The 16,982-nt window shown below is 41.8% G+C and overlaps 1 protein-coding gene across 1 annotated transcript in view; it reads right to left on the bottom strand.

Annotated features, from left to right (window-relative positions):
- The window catches only part of LOC133388832 (prosaposin-like), a 49,697-nt gene extending 32,715 nt beyond the window's left edge, over nt 1–16,982 (bottom strand). Inside the window, exon 1 of the mRNA XM_061635227.1 lies at nt 16,817–16,982. Coding sequence (XP_061491211.1) covers nt 16,817–16,877 — 61 coding nt within the window. The 5' untranslated portion in view covers nt 16,878–16,982. The remainder of the gene's footprint in view (nt 1–16,816) is intronic.

Below are 16,982 nucleotides of genomic sequence, written 5' to 3'. Positions count from 1 at the left end.
ATAACATGGCTACGTAAGTCAAGTCATTGAAATGTAGAAATTACATGAAATACAAGTATTAATGAGAATTATTAAGGCCACGAATAGTGCAATCCTATACATGCCTACTCAGAAGCTGTCTTGTTGAGTTCAGTGGCTCTTACTCCCAGGTAAGGGGGTATATGATTGCACCCATTTATTTGGGAGAAAGATGCGTTGAACTCAACAGGGCTTCCTTCTGAGCACACATGTATAGAATTGCACTGTAAGGCTTCTCAAAACCAAGAATAATAAACACTGCAACTTTCTATACAATGCACTACAAAACATTTTCACACCCTCTCATTAGCTTCAACAATTTACTCATCAGAATTATTAAACATAAACATAAATTAAACGGCCGATGGCAAAGACAAAGTGAACAATAAAAGACGATGAATCATAAAAACAGAAGGGAACTCAATATTATTTTATCATCATCATCATTACCCACCCTTCACCCAAAGGCCAAAGCGAGTTACAACCATTTAAAAATTCAACAGTGAAAACAATTTAAAAACAACCTAAAATCCCCAAAATAGAGTTGGTCCTAAAAGTACACATCTCAGGTTTCAAAAGCCAGGATAAACAGTTATCATCTGAAATGGCCAGACTTTATTAAATGAAGATCAATGTCTAAAGTCTACCTATTCCTCATAAGATGTATAAGAGGAGACCATAATTCATGGACCGTTTCCTTATGCCTCCTCCCTTCTGGCAGCTGAACATAGGGGAAGGGCCTTAGCTCAGTGGAAGAGCATCTGCTTTGCATGCAGAAGGTCCCAGGTTCCAACCCCAGCATCTCCAGGTGGAGCTGGGAAAGACCGCCTGCCTGAAACTCTGGAGAGTCACTGCCAGTCCGTGTGGACAATCCTGAGCTAGATGGACCAGTGGTCTATTATGGGGCTGCCTTTGACAAGGGAAACTTCACTTCAAAATGTGGGTTTAACTGGGTTTTAGCTGGTGCGTTTCTAAGATTTGCTTTTGTTCTTTAAAGTACTATATGACTTGAGAACACAGAGTATCTGACCTTGAGAGGCTTTGCTTCAAGTCCCCCTTGCTATCAAGTGCATAGCAGGTAGGAATGAGAGGCAGGTCCTCTTTTGGGGTGGTGCCAAAAAAGTTGGGAAGTGCTGCTCAAGAGTTGCACCTGGTGCCATCACTGTTTGACTCCCATTAGGCAGCAAAGACCGTTTTATTCCCCTGAGCTTTTTTAGATCTGCACTAAAATGAGACTTGCAATTCCTGTGGTTGAATTTGTTGTGTTATTGTCCAGCCTAAGGGTTGGACACTAGAGGGGACTTTAACTGTGGTACTCATGAGGCTAGATTTGGCCCCAAGGTCTTCAAGTCCAGATCCCTGCCTTATTCTCACCATCCTCTATATATATCTGAGGGAACATGCCTCTGAATACCAGTGGCTGGGAATAACCAGCAGGGAGAATGCTGTTGGGTTTATCTCCTTCTCCTAGCCACAGTCACTACGTTCCATCTCCGCTGAATACCAGTTACTGGAAATCACTAGTGGGGAGAGTGTTCTTGGCACTCAGGCTTCACATAGGCATCTGGTTGGCCACTGTAAGAACCGGATGTTGAACTAGATGGGCCTTTGGCCTGACCACGCAAGGCTCTAAGGTTTCTGACCATTTCTCATATTCTTTGATAATTTTAAAGTGATACACCATTTGAACATTATTTCAAATGATCCCTTTTTCATTTCATTTTTGTCCGGTGTGGATATAACATCTTGCAAAGGTGACTTCTAATAAGAAATGTTAAGTTTAATTGGAGCCAGTTTAATAGTTTCAGTAATAAGCTAGAGACCCCCCCCCCCAAAAAAAACCTGCTGGAGTTCAACAGGAAATATTCTTTGACTCCTCCTCCTCCTCCAAGAGGAATATTTCCTCTTGATTTGAGAACACAGAAAGTAGGTTGTGTCTGCATATGTATCCTATTTGTCCCACGTGAGTACATGAATCAGCTAAAGTTTCATTGAAAGGCAAGGACAAAGTTGTGAGAATTTCAAATGGAGCATACAAAGTCTGGCATCTGCTGACTTGGCAGGTAATAGGTGCAATCGTCCAAACGCTATAGCTGTACAACCACTGTGCAAAGCCCAGAATAAATGGAGATACTAAACTAGCAGGACTTTGTATGTCGTGTACACAGCAGCTTATTGCTCAGCCTCGAGCTTCGAGAGAAGATAGCTAACTCTTTACTTTCCCCATTAAGACAAAGGATTCCATTAGTAGTAGTAGCAACAAATAGGAGGGGAAGTACTATTTACAGCAGGATGTGATATGTATTCCCTCACGCTCTACATGAAACTGCTGAGTGGGGGTCATCCGGAGTTCTCTTTTACATCTGCAGGAGTGGCAGTGGATGTGCTAGATTGATGGCTGGCCTCGGTAATGGACTGGATGAGAGCCAACAAACTGGAACTTCATCTGGATAAGATTGAGGCATGGTTAGCTGCTGGTGGTTTTCTAGACCAGATGGGTGGGGCAGGGCCTGCTCAGGATGGGGTTACATCCCCTCTGAAGGGGCAGCTGCATAGCTTGGGGGTATTTCTGGATCCACTATTGTCACTTGAGTCTCAGGTGGCTTTGGTGCCACAAAGTGCCTTCGGTGCCAGAGTGCCTTCCAGCATCTTCACCTGGTGGCCCAACTACAAGGTGGCCCTATCAGGATAGCCTGTTGTCTATACTCTGGTAACCACTAGGTTAGATTACTGCAATGCGTTATATGTGGGGCTGCCTTTAAAGACAGTTTGGAAACTGCAGTTGGTGCAGAATTCAGCAGCCAGATTGTTGACCAGAGCAAGATGGTCAGACCACATAACACCAATTCTAGCATGGTTGCATTGGCTACCAGTTATTATCCAGGTCAAATTTAAAGTGCTGGCTTTGACCTATAAAGCCTTATGCAGCTCAGGACCCCAATACTCAAGGACCACCTCTCTCCATATGAACCAATCCAGACCCTGCATTTGGTATTTGAGGCCCTTTTCTGTGCATCCTCTGCAAGGATGGCAACACGAAAATGGGCCTAATCAGTGGTGGCTCCCCACTTGTGAAATGCTGTCCCGAAGGAGGCATGTCTGCATCCATCATTGTCAGTTTTTAGGGGCCAGGTAAAAACATTTTTATTTATGCAGGGCTTTAGAGCTTCATTCTATGTTTGCTATTAGTCAGATGGGGATGAGTTGGATCTTGTGTTGATGTATTTGGGGAGTATTTTAGAATGATTTTTATATCTGTTTTTAATGTTTGTAAGTTGTTTTGAGTTTTATTTTGGAAAAAAGGGACTAATAAAATGGAAATGCTGCATGGGAATACGCATCTGCCTAGTGCAGTCTTCCCCAATTTGGGGTACATCCAATGCCACTGTTTCACTCATGCAATAGATGTCTGCTTTGGGAGAAAGGGTGGGATAGAAATGTAAAAAAGAATAATGAAAGAATAGTCATTACGCAACAGCACTTCCCCTTCCTCTCCAGATCCCTGTGCTCTCTCAAAATCTGCTCCAGAGCGCAGATGGGGAGAGGAGAAGAGGAAGGGAAAGTCCCATTGCTCAAGCAAAGTCCCATTTGTACAGCATGGGATATGAGCCGTGGTGTCATCCATCATCATGGGCGGGTGTGTAGTCCAACGACAGCTGGAACGCATCAATTTGGGGAAGGAGTCTACACACAAACAGCAAATTCATTCTGTGAGTTATGATTATGATGTAGCCAAAGCAGCAGGAAAGGGAGTTATGAGCAAACTTGTAGGAAGCCCAAGAGTTTCAGAAGTACAATAAAACTTCTAGGGTCGAGGCAATGAAGATGGAAGACACTAGATAGCTCAATAAGGATTGAGTATGCTCAGTAGCCACAGAATGCTGTTGAAAGAGGGGAAATGGGAGGGGGGATAGAATGGTATATCCTGATAAAAGGCATGGATGGGTGGGGGGTGTCATGAACAGGAGCACTCTAGAACGTGACATTTCGTTGCTAGTCCCACTTGCCTCATTTGATAATCTTCTGGGCATTACAGATGCAGAATTTGTCATCATTTAATGACTATGGAAAGAACAGGTGTTGGCAGCTTTATCTGGTGCAACATACGTATCAGATGTGACATGAGAACAATTCCGGCAAACTCTATAACAGGGCAGGACTGTGAATAGAGGTAAAGGCCTCCGCAAGAGGCACTTGTGCAAGGCCAGAGCTCTAGCCAGGCTAGAGCTATTACAAAAGACAAACAAGTTCAGCCACAAAACCTTTTGTCTATTGGCCCAGGTTCAAGTCTACACCCAGTGCATTTATTTATGCAGATTCCTCCCCTCAAAATGTTCACTGCTTCATAACTTCCCAGAAAGTTGAATGAGTGAGTGAGCAATGACATTCCTATGGTACTGAACATCTCCATCACCTACTCAGGGAAAAGTGTGGGCAGGACCAGGTCAAATCATGCTATCAATATAGAAGGGTGAACACTGCCATTAGGATGGTGCTATGGTGAAGATGGCACCCCTCCCCCAACATGGCTCACTATGCCACCCTATTTAACAAGAATTACTTTTACACCTCAAGAACTTGACTTCAGCATGCTGCTACTTTATTAAACTTATGCAATAATAAAGAATTCCAGAAGGGTATTATCATTACTATTTATTGAATGTATATTCCGCTCTTCCTTCCAAAGGAGCCAAGGGGTACTCACATTAAGCAAAAACCACCAACATCCTATGTCTTTTAACATAACGTTATAGCATCAACTTGTGTACACCAAAGCACACTACATCAGGTGCAAGATGTAGTATTTTTCGTGGGTAGCTATATATTGAAATATATATCAATTATTTGTATTTATTATTACATTTAAATCCCACCTTTCCAAGGAGCTCAAGGCGGCATTCATTGTTTTCCTGATCCCCATTTTATCCTCACTCCAAACCTGTGAAGTAGGTTGGGCTGAGAGTCAGTGACTGGCCCAAGGTTACCCAGTGAGCTTCATGGCTGAGTGGGGATTTGAACCCTGGTCTCCCAGGTCCCAGCCCAGCACACCAGCCACTCTACTACACAAACATAGGAAGAATGGAGGGAGAGTGTACAGAGTGAGGCTGGCTAAAGGCCAAACAAGGTAAGAGATAGTCAGTTACTGACTTGGTAAGAGATAGTCAGGTGTCACATGTGAGAACATGATCCTATCAAGAGGGTAAACTTGCACATTTGACACCAACAGACTTGGACTCAATAGGAACTGGAAGTGACTAGACCCCAACCCAAAGCAATGGCCCCTTATTGAAGTCTCTGTGCCTATTCATCTTGTCTCAGCAGTCGGGAGTTGGTCATACCCACTCAAATTGGTCATTCCCTCTTTTGCTGGCATTGCATTTTCATTTGTGCCCAGCCTAGTAAAGTGACACACCTGTTTCTGAAGAAAGTGGGAGGGGAGATTCCTTGAAGCAGGAACAAAGAACTTTTAAAGAACCTAAATAAGGGTAAGCTGTGTTGGAAGGAATATAAAAGCATCATGTCATTTTGTTTGTCACTACCAAGATTGTTGTGCGAGATAATACAAGGGATTTTAAATGAGCTACTTGACCTGCTTTCCAGCTCTGTATTTAATAACTAAAATCATGTGAATAAGATTATAGTGTAGATTCAGTCCATCTTGCTCATTTAGCCCCACATACAGAATGTTTGGATCGCCCATCATTTGGCGGGTAGAAGGCAACAAGTGCGACCTGCACCTTCTCTCATTCTTAAAAACTGCCCTGGTGTTTTTAAGGTGTTTTCACTTAAAGAACCAGGTGATTTGTTTAAATTGTACTTCCCCTGCTAGAGATGAAATGCACATTGTAGTTTCTGTACACCTGCCAACTACAGTGTAAGCAAGAAGATAGCATACCAAGAACCTAGATCCGACTACTGCTCCTATCCTGTACAAGCAACCATGTAATGTACTAGCATGTTTCTATCCTGGCCCATGGCCAAAGACACTCACATACAGAAGGTTCTCATCACATACCTGCAGGTATCCTGTTAGAGGCAGTGACATTGCAGTGAGCTTCATGGTAACCAAGAATTTGAACCTGGCTTTAACCACCTCCTAGTCCAGCACTCTAACCACTAACCCACCCCAATTCTCTTTGCAGTGGTGATTACTAACTATGGAAGAAATTGTCATTTTCTCACCCCAAGTTAAAACAAACAGGGCTACAGTTTGACTAAGAGAAAGCTTGGCAGATTCCCAGATGAGACCAAAGACCTGAAGATGTTCAGTATTTTGCAACTCTGAAGTACTTTTCCCAAGCATCCAGCACTAAGAGTGGTGCCATTTAGAAACTGCAGCAACTGAAACACTATTCTCCCTAACAAACCTTTGAATCTTAGATGTAAAAACAAAAACCTTCTTAGCACTGACTGTGACAATCTTAAAAACCACATTGCTTTTTTAAAAAAGTACTTAATATCTCAGCACCACCAATCTTTTGGCAACTATCCTGACCCCTATGTGAAGTCTCTGAGCGGGTACACTGCAATGGAGGAGAGATCATGCAGCTGCAGCAAGGTGACACAGGTTACAGTACAGGGTGGGTTTGTATTTAAATAAGCTCAATTTGCAGAATACAACTAAATTTTCAGGACTGATTTGAATATTTGCAACTTTATAATCATCCTTTAAACTAATTTATGGCAAGTGAAAATTTCTATGCATTGTAATTGTTGAAAATTACAGCATTTGTAAAAGATGAGGGCTTAGCACGGGTTTCCACAGAGTACGTACCTTAGTACCTCTCTCCTGCAGCAGAAGTTATAGAAAACCAAGTAAGTTTGTACATAATGTAGATAATTCATACAGATCACCAATTTCAGTTTTTATTGACGCAGGATATACACACCCGATTATGAGATAGGAACTACAGCTTCAGAGGCGTTCTTACCTGGGTACAGAGCTGGCTTTTAAAAAGGACTTATAAAAGACAGAGGGCAATAAGCAGGCAAGAGAACTGCAGCAGAAGTTGACACCATTGAACAACAAAAGGCCCATCAGCCATGTTTTCCTTTATCCTCAAAACTGAATGCTATGTCATTTATGAAAGTCTCAGCAGCCTTGTGTACAGTATAAATTTAGTGCCGTTTTACACATGTCACACCATTTGCCATTGGGTACAAGCTTCTTTCATAAAATTGCCAGTGCAAGAGCCCCGATGCAAAACGGGACTCTTACCTTCCCTTACCCCACACATGCTGGCAATTTATGAAAGAAAGGGGCCAATGGGGTGATAAACATCATGTACAGTTTGGCCCACAGCACCCAACTGAAGAACCATATTCTCTAATACCGGAACGTCCTGCTTTTAATTCGCAAACATCTCCAGTCAACCACTTGGCTATGGCGCCAGATATATCGGACACTGCCGTCCCAGGATATACTGCTTTAATCTCTGATTCCCAAATAAACAATACAACTTTTCAACTGCAAAAGACTACGGCCTATAAGACATCAGTGAATTTTGATGATAAACAACTGCAATCTTCCATTTTTTTGGATAAAAACATTGATGATTTAATATCTAAATTCCCCAACTTTTCTGTTGATATCCAAAGTGAGATCATTGATAATTTACAGAACCTTCTCTTAACTCTCCAGAATAAGCTTCCCATCTCTAATCCTGAGGTGGTTGTTGCTGATACTATGTTGACTATCTCCCCAGCATTTCCTCCCTCAACCATGGAGCTTGTAGATTCAGAATACCCTAAGTCTATTACTCCAATCGCTGAGGCATCTCAATCTCAACGCTGAACCATTGAGCAATGGCGGCCTAATATTTATGGACCCCCTTTAGCACCAAATGGATCCAAGAATGAACAGGCCAATAATATGATCGTCACTCCTATATCAACAATTTTAGGGCAAGGAAAATATAATCGATCAAACACTCCTCATCACTTTAAGAGTTTTTGTTCGTCACGTTGCCTAGTAACTCCTACTCGAGTCTCACAAAGAACTGAAAACTCCGTCTTGAACATACCAATACATATGAACTATTCAACGTTACTTTTTAATGCGAGATCAGTAAATAACAAGACGGCTTTCATCTATGATCTGATTAAAGATGAATGCGCTGATTTCGCATGTATAACCCAAACTTGGCTTGAAGACTCAGGTGGAGCTAATCTAAACAGCCTCTGCCCCCCGGGATACTCTGCTCTTCACCAACCGAGACTAGACAATTGAGGGGGGGGTGTAGCCTTTATTTATCGCGAATCCATCTTGTTATCCAGATTACCTTACAAAAATTATCCAGGTTTTGAATTCCTTGGTCTAAAGCTTGGTCATCAGGATCCTATTGTAATCTTATTAATTTATCGTCTTCCGCCCGGTGTCCAACTTGCCTTTCCTGAGTAAAGTCATCGAAAGAGTCGTAGCTACACAGTTACAAACGTTCATCGACACCATCGACTGCTACGACTCCTTACAATCAGGTTTCAGGCCAAATCATGGGACAGAAACAGCCTTAGTCACATTAATTGACGACCTTCGGCTAGAATTAGATAAGGGTAATTTGTCACTACTAGTTCTATTAGATTTATCAGCCACTTTCGACACTATCGATCATGACATCTTGCTAGATCGTCTCTCGGAAATTGGACTTAAAGGCTTGATCCTACAGTGGCTCCGCTCCTTCTTAGAAGGCAGACTTCAAAAAGTTGCCCTCGGGGATTATTGTTCAGAACCCTGGCCTTTAAGATATGGCGTTCCGCAGGGCTCTGTCCTATCCCCGATGTTATTTAACATTTATATGAGGCCTCTAGGCAAGATCATTCAAAAATTTGGAATTCATTACCATCAGTATGCGGACGATACACAGCTTTATTGTTCTTTTCCACCAAATGACAAAGAGGCCATCCTTCCTCTTAACCTATGTCTCACGGCAATTCAGAATTGGATGACCAGAAACAAACTGAAGTTAAATCCAGAAAAGACAGAGATCATCCTTATTGGAAAAAGTTCTCCTCAAGAAACCGAATTTTTACCATCACTGGATGGACTACTACTCCCTCTGAAGACTCAAGTCCGTAGCTTGGGTATAATTCTGGATTCAAATTTGACCTTAGAACCTCAAGTTGCGGCTGTCTCAAGAGCTGCATTTGCCAAATTAAAGCTGGTCCGCCAACTGCAACCATTTTTAGGAATGGCTGATCTAAGAAACGTAACCCAAGCCTTGGTAACTTCGCGGCTAGATTATTGTAATTCCTTGTATGTTGGACTCCCGATTAGATCACTTCGACTGCTCAAGTTGGTACAAAGAGCAGCGGCAAGGATGATCACAAGAACTGGCCCTCGGGCCCATACCACGCCTCTTCTATATCATCTACATTGGCTCCCCATAGAATTTTGACACCAGTTTAAGTTACTGGTTCTAACGTTTAAAGCCCTACATGGATTAGCACCGACGTATTTAGTGAACCGTCTCTTTAAATTTAAAACCCATCGGCCCATGAGATCAAGTGCTGAATACACCCTTAGGGTTCCATCAACTTTTACCATCCGCCAAATGGCCATTAGAAAACAAGCTTTTTCTGTCGCAGCACCTACCTTTTGGAACAATCTACCACTTGAGATACGGCTCTCTCCCTCTCTTATGGACTTTCGTCGCCGGACCAAAACTTTATTTTATCAAGCTTTTAATTTTTAAAGGGAAACGTCTCTGACTTTTTAGCAATTATTGTTATACTTTGTATGATTCTGTACTAGTGAATTATTTACTTTGTTCACCGCTCTGAATTTGGATTCTCTGAACTAGAGCGGGATATAAATCTGCAAAATAAATAAATAAAACCATGGGGATTAAATGTTTCCTTTGAAAAAAAGCCTCCAACAAAGTATTCGCATAAAAATAGTTTCCATGCCTCAGTGAAGAAGGGAGAAACGGAAAGGAAGCGAAGCAAAACATGAGAGTCAAATATACATTGTAGCATAGTTGACTCTCAGCGAAGGAACAACTACTCAGGAAGTACTAGGTCTGGCGTAATAGTTGGATAACCTAAAAAAGTTCTCTGTATAGCATTTCATCTATAATGGCAGGCTGTTGCACACGGCAAGCCAATCATTCTCATTTTAGTCATTAGTCAAACCCACAAGTGTGAACTAATCCTTAGTATAATATATGGGAGGATAAACAGGAAGAATAAACTCCTTTGAAATGTGGTGCTGGAGGAGAGCTTTGTGCATACCATGAACCATGAAAAATACATAACTGGGTGTTAGAACAAATTAAACCAGAACTATCACTAGAAGCTAAAATGATGAAACAGAGGTAATCATACTTTGGACGCATAATGAGAACACATGATTCACTAGAAAAGACAATAATGCTGGGAAAGACAGAAGGGAGTAGAAAAAGAGGAAGATCAAACAAGAGATGGGTTGATTCCATAAAGGAAGTCCCAGACCTGAACTTACAAGATCTGAACAGGGTGGTTTACAACAGATGCTACTGGAGGTTGCTGATTCATAGGGTCACCATCATTGACGGCATGTAACGACAAACAGGAAGAAAACCTTTATCTCCCCACTGCTCACTTGCTCCTAAAATTATGCCAAATGAGCTAAACACACCTCGCCAGTAAGTACCTTCAGTAATCTACAAGGAAATTTTATTAAAACTTTATACACTGGATGCTGTTCAATATGTATTTTTTAAAGGGAGGAAAAATAGCTGGTAGTTATTACCAGCTATTTTCAGGGACACAGGAGAGCCCTAGGGAGTGGTTTGAAGCAATCCATCCCACAATTAAATTTCTCCATCTTCTAACCTACTTTTGCTAAAGACAAGCCTTGCTCATTGGCAATGCTAAGCTATGAGGTCATGCTATACTTTTCTTATAGCTACTCAGTTCAGGGAGGAACACTTTCCATACGAATCTACATATGCCCTGTATGTATATGCAAGTAATATAAACCCAGCAGTGTGGGCTCTTTTTGTTTTTTTAAAGAGTCCAATCACAATTAAGAAAGTAGACTCGAAGATACTGGCTATGCCTATTGAAGGATGAGAAGCCTTGCAAGGGACGGGCAAGGGCTACTAGTGATCAAAATATGGGATCTATGCCCTCCCACCATTCATGGGGTTTGTTCATCCCTGTCCCTTGCCCTCTACTGCTCTGAGCTCACACCTGCAACTTACTTCCTTTGACTCCTAACACCTCCATACTTTTCCATTAACACTAAACTAAATGGTGCAGATCAGATAGTTGTATGATGTATGTTACAGCTTGTACGCAGGTACATGAATCCAGTTCTCCTTAGCACAGAATACAATCATAGCACAGAATACAATCATGCATCTGCTGAGGTATGCCTCCTTGCACTGCTATATTATGAGAGACTGGAGATGCAGCAAGGACGAAGGATGCTTTCCCAGTAGGCAAAAGTAGAGACAAATGTATACAATGTGGGTAGTTTGATGCTACTTCTCTTTTACTTTCATTTCCAAGCGACCCCTTCCCTACTCCAGGTCTAGCATCTTAAAAAAACCCACCACCACCACCAGGCAGGAGAAGCCCTATATGACCATGTTGCAATTTCCACAGTTTGGACATCAGCCAGGTGCCACAACAGAGTCACTCTGCTATCTTGAGCAAGCTCAGGTACCACAAAGCTCATCACAAATATAGTTTTGTATAATTCAGTTCCATCTGCCTTTTAAAGAGTTTGCTGACTTCTTTGCATCCAACATCTAAACTAGCCTTTCCCAACCTGGTTAACCTCCAGATGTTGTAGGTCACCAGGTTGGAGAAAGCCAATCTAGACTGACAAGAGGGCTTAATTTGCACCAAGGATTGGTTCTCTTATTTTCCAGTATCCATGCTGAATCTGGGGCATAAACATGTATTCATCTTACATGTACTCATCACTCATAAAGTAGGCAAATACCTGGGCTAACAAAAAAAGTTCCAGGGAATAAAACTTGAATGTAAAGTAAGCCTCAGTCCCTTTCATTTTATTATTTCTTATTTATTTATTTATTACATTTGTTAGTCACTATACAAAAGAAAAAGCCTCAAAGCAACTTAACAAGATAAAATACAAGAGTTAAATGCAATTTAAAATTTTAGGAGTTATGCATTGCTAGTGCAGCCTGGTAGAAGATCTTTTGAAGATTGCTTGCTGGATACCAGACAGCAGAAAGTGTATTCAACTTGTACTTGAGAAATCAGTTCAAAGGGCATTATCTGCTGGTGGATCACCAGAAATATGCCTTAGCCTCAGATTCCCACTCTGTAAAAACAGAAGCATTAACAACCTTCACTAGAGTCACTGTGTGGATTAATGAAGAACATAGAACTTTTGCTCAATACATTAGTGTTATAGCTGTGATGGCCAACAATGACATCCATTGCAATAGATTTCCATTGTTGCCAATGAAAGGCAGTAGTACATAAATACATCCAAGTATTTCTTTAAACCATACTCGAAGCTGTTGTGGAAATTTGTGCACTAGCAGCTCTCAACGCGGAGGGAAGGCACAGTACATAATTTTCAAATGTGCACTTAGAATTGTTAGTTTCTTCCCAAACTGCTATACTGCATTGTACAGTCATCTTTTAATCAGCAGCTTTATTCACCCAAGGCCTTCTGCATTAACACAAAGGTAGCTCTGCGAATAAAACAGAGACCTTTGGCTCTCCAGATGTTGCTGCACTACAACTCCCATAGTCCCTGACCATTGACCATGCGTGCTGGGGCTGTTGGGAGTTGCAGTTCAGCATTATCTGGAGGACCAAAAGTTCCCCACACTAGGTCTGTCTAGCATTCTGCTTCCCTCTGATGCCAACCAGTTGCCTTGAGAAAGCCTATAAACAGGGATTAAATGTGCTAGCCCTTCTCCATTGTCGCTCCCCAGCAAATAGTATTTGGTGGTATATTGCCTTGAAAACTGAAGATACCATCATGGCGAGTAGCCATTGATAAGGACTGTCTTCCATCCATTTGCTTATATGCCAGCAGGTATCACTACATCTTGTGGCAGAACATTCCATACATTATGCATGCCTGAGTTCTCCAATGAACTCCTAGCAGTATGATTTATGCTGCTGAGTAATAGTAAAGGGAAAAAAAATTGTTGAACAAAGTAGATGCTACATGGCTTATTTTTGTTTGAGAATGCAAGACATCCTATAGAAAAATATTGAATAGGCCCCAGAATTCCTAGAGATATTCAAAGAGTAAAGAGCCCACAGCCGGCTACTTAATCGGTATTCTTGCTACTCTCTGTAAGAATAACCGTTCAGAATTTATGCTCTTCTACTCCTTCTCACACCTCAGCTAGTTTTGGGTATCTCCTCTGGCTTCTGTCAGGTATATCTTCCTTTCCTCCCAGGACTGGCAAATAATTGGATAAAGCTAGGCAACGTACTGGTCTTTCCATTTCACTGTGTTTGTGAAATTTGAAAGTATTATGGAACCTAACAAATATCGCAACCCCAAGGCAGCTTGATGCTACACACGGAAGAACTTTAGCCATGAGGGGTCCACAGTGTTGATTACAGCAACACTCAGCTCCTAGCTTAGAAAAAAAAACCTGTGTGAAGAGACCTGCTCCCTTGTGCAACATGTCTAACCCCCCCCCAAATTTCTTTACCCTTACTAGTATTACATAGCTCTCTCTCTCTCTCTTCTAGTAAGGCTTATCTTGCCTCCGATTCCTTACAACAGGTGATAAAACAAAACCTGGACTCTCACCTCCAAAGTATGTGTTACCTTAGAGCAGTTGTGGGGAACCTTTGGTCCTCCAGATGTTGCTGCACACCTCCCATCATTCCTGGCCATTAGCCATGCTTGCAGGGGCTGATGGGTACCTGGAGGGCAAAAGGTTCCCCACACTTTCCTTAGAGCCTCATCCATTTATCACCTGAAGAATTCTGAAGAGTCCAAAACATAGCACATTCTCAGAGGTGGTGATTTAAGGCAAGGGCAGGAGGGAGAGAGAGCAGCACTTCTGAAACTTTGGTTTTAGAAGACGGTGGCTTTTTCATGGTCTGGCATTTGGTCAGAGTACAAAATGTCCCGATGAAACTTCTGCATATCCTTATTGTTAAGTGGTACTGTCAGTGCTTTTAGAGCACTTGATTATAGAAGTTTCAGCCCTCATATTTTGATCTTGTCATGTTTAGTATTGTTTAACTGAACAGCACTGAGCTCCTGGGGGCAGGGAAGAGTCTCATTCAGCTTGCAAATAATGAATCTGCTTATGGTGCAATGAAGTGGGAGTTGGGGTGTGCCCTATATAGCCCAGAGTATCCCAGGAATGTTTATGCTATGCACACTCCTCCTGCAGAACTTCCTCAAGGCAGATCAGGCATGAAAAACTGCTCAGTACAGTGTTCAGCCTATGCTCCATAGAAGAGGGTGAAGGCACAATGACTGTAAAACATTGGTTTGTCTAGGCCAGGGATTGAGAACTTGTTGACCTCCACAGTTGTTGCTGATCTACAACTCCCCATCATTCCCAACCATAGGCCATGCTGGCTGGGAGAGTTGGTAGGCCAGCAACATCTGGACAGCCACAGGTTCTGCACCTATGGGGGTAGGGCCTTCTTGATACCCCATCAGGCCAATCCTCACCTTTTCAAAAGGAGCTGGGAGGTTTCTATTCTAGCAAGCAGTCAGAGGGAGAGGGACTTGTAATTTGTTTCTTGCTACGAGCTTTGGTTTTAATATTGTAGCTGCTATTTTGAGAGATACAGTTCTTAGCTGTCCCAAGGGCGATTCGTTATGAGGGAATGAAGAGCATGAAGAGATATTTAACAGACATGACTTGGTCAGCCTCCCATCTTGACTCTATTGAACACACTTGGAGCAGTTCAAATTTGTGTGGCAAACGCATTTTCTACCAAGATGTAGTGCATCGACTGACAGGTCCTTAAATTTATTTATTATTTATTTATTTGGTTGCATTTATATACCGCCCTTAGCAAATAGCTCTCATACATACATTACATACATTGAAGAGCTGTAGCCCAATCAGGGATCCCAGAGAAGTCTATATGGTTGTAAGACTGCTCAGATTGTCTGCTGGAGGGAACGTCCTGTGCAACACTGACATACATACGGCAAATACCTTCTAACACAGATTAAAGTGATTTTTATTCATAAACAAGACACCACTTGGGACTAGACCATCCCACACGAAAACTGTCACCTAGCTACTGCCATTCCATCAGGCTTCAGCAGAGAATGAGAAGGGAAGCAGGGCCACCATTAGCCCTGCTGAGAAGCCAACAATTTTTGTCCCCTCTTCTTGAAATTTTCATTCCTGAATAGTTGCTTTTAAATGAGTGCCTGAATTTTTTTCTGCTCCCTCCCAATTCCTTTTGCTTTTGTGTCATGTCTCTTGGCTGGCAACCTTGAGTTCAGGAACGGCTTATTCTTAATCTTTGGTAAGCTGTTCTGGGAGCCTTTTTGGCTGGTATAAAAATGTTTCAAATAAATCAGTAAAACAAATTGTGTGAATGGAATTCTATTGGGCTGTAGAGAAATCCAAAAGCATGGACAAACCAATATGAACTCGTTTCTGGACTTGGGTAAAATGCTCCCACTCCATTACTTTCATCATTGTGCCCAATCTAGAACCACCAGCATCACAAGCCTTTTATAGACAAACAACCACACTTGCACAGATATGCACTTAAAATATGACATACAAAAGATTACCCATTTCCTACTTTTGCACATTGGTGGCATTAATATAATACAGGGAAATCAGGGTTTATTTTGAGTTAAACACTCACGATGTTTTCAAAATGGTTTTTTCTCCAAGGAAATGTGCTATGTACTTACTGCCTCATCACCCAGGCTAAATGATGTGCAAGTCCTACCTTGAAATGAAGACACCTTCTAACTCTGAAAACAAGTTTAGCAAGAATGGACATGCTAGTAAGCAGATGTGCTTCCCAGATTTAAACATCTATCTACGTTAAAATCTATCTGCCAGAAAATACCTGCTCTGCTATAATAGAAAGGAAGTTGTAGTCCACTGCAAAACTACATAGGGACTGCAATGTGAACTACAGAAAGTCAAATGCGATTAAGGCTGCATCCCAATACACACTTACCTGGGAGTAAGTCTCATGAACCCAATGGAGCTTTCTGTGGAGTAGACATGTATTGAATTGCAGCCTAAAGCAACTTCATGAAGAAATAGTCCAACACCTTAACCACTACGCCACACATATTATGTGCACATGTAATTATTTGTGGGTTTTGCTACATCATGTACCTATTCCACTTCACCCCTTGTAGATTAAAAGCCTAGAGGCTTGATCCACAATACTCAAGTCTGATCCACTGCAGACCATGAAACGTAAATAATACATTTTATACAGCTGTCATTCTTCAGAAAAGTTGAACAAAGGGAATTTTATGATACATGTCTTACAATCTTCTGCTGAAGTAACGTCTCCCTATCTAAGAAAACCAAGCAGTTTACCAAGATAAAGAGTATCAAAGTTATCTACTACTCTTGATCAGAGGTTAGCACAGACACTTTTCGAAGCACTCTCCCTCCCTACACACAATCTTCTGTTCTACAAAGCCTTCTCTATTTGAATAATAAGTTACATTTTTTTCTGTATCAGTAATAGAACATTTGGTCAACTAAGTTATTTTTTTCCTCAGGAAGGAAAATGTATGGTACTCTTTTCATTTGTTGACCCATAAAACAAGTGTTCTACCTCATTCTCCTAGGAAATACAGACTACGCTCTGCTTGTCTCACCTAGCCAGAAAAGTTTGTCCTTACCTTGGTATGAAGCCAGGTATAGTGCTATCAGCAGTACCCAGCCTTTCCATAAGCCCTCCATGCTCTTGGTATTACTGAATCCTTCAGGGAGTGAAGAGAGATGATGCCTCCTGTATATAATGAGAAATCTCGAGACAGGCAACAGGATGGAGAGAACTTAATACCC

Source organism: Rhineura floridana, chromosome 7 (genome assembly GCF_030035675.1).
Source record: "Rhineura floridana isolate rRhiFlo1 chromosome 7, rRhiFlo1.hap2, whole genome shotgun sequence".
NCBI classification, from domain to species: domain Eukaryota; kingdom Metazoa; phylum Chordata; class Lepidosauria; order Squamata; family Rhineuridae; genus Rhineura; species Rhineura floridana.
This window is presented reverse-complemented; position numbering and strand designations above follow the sequence as displayed.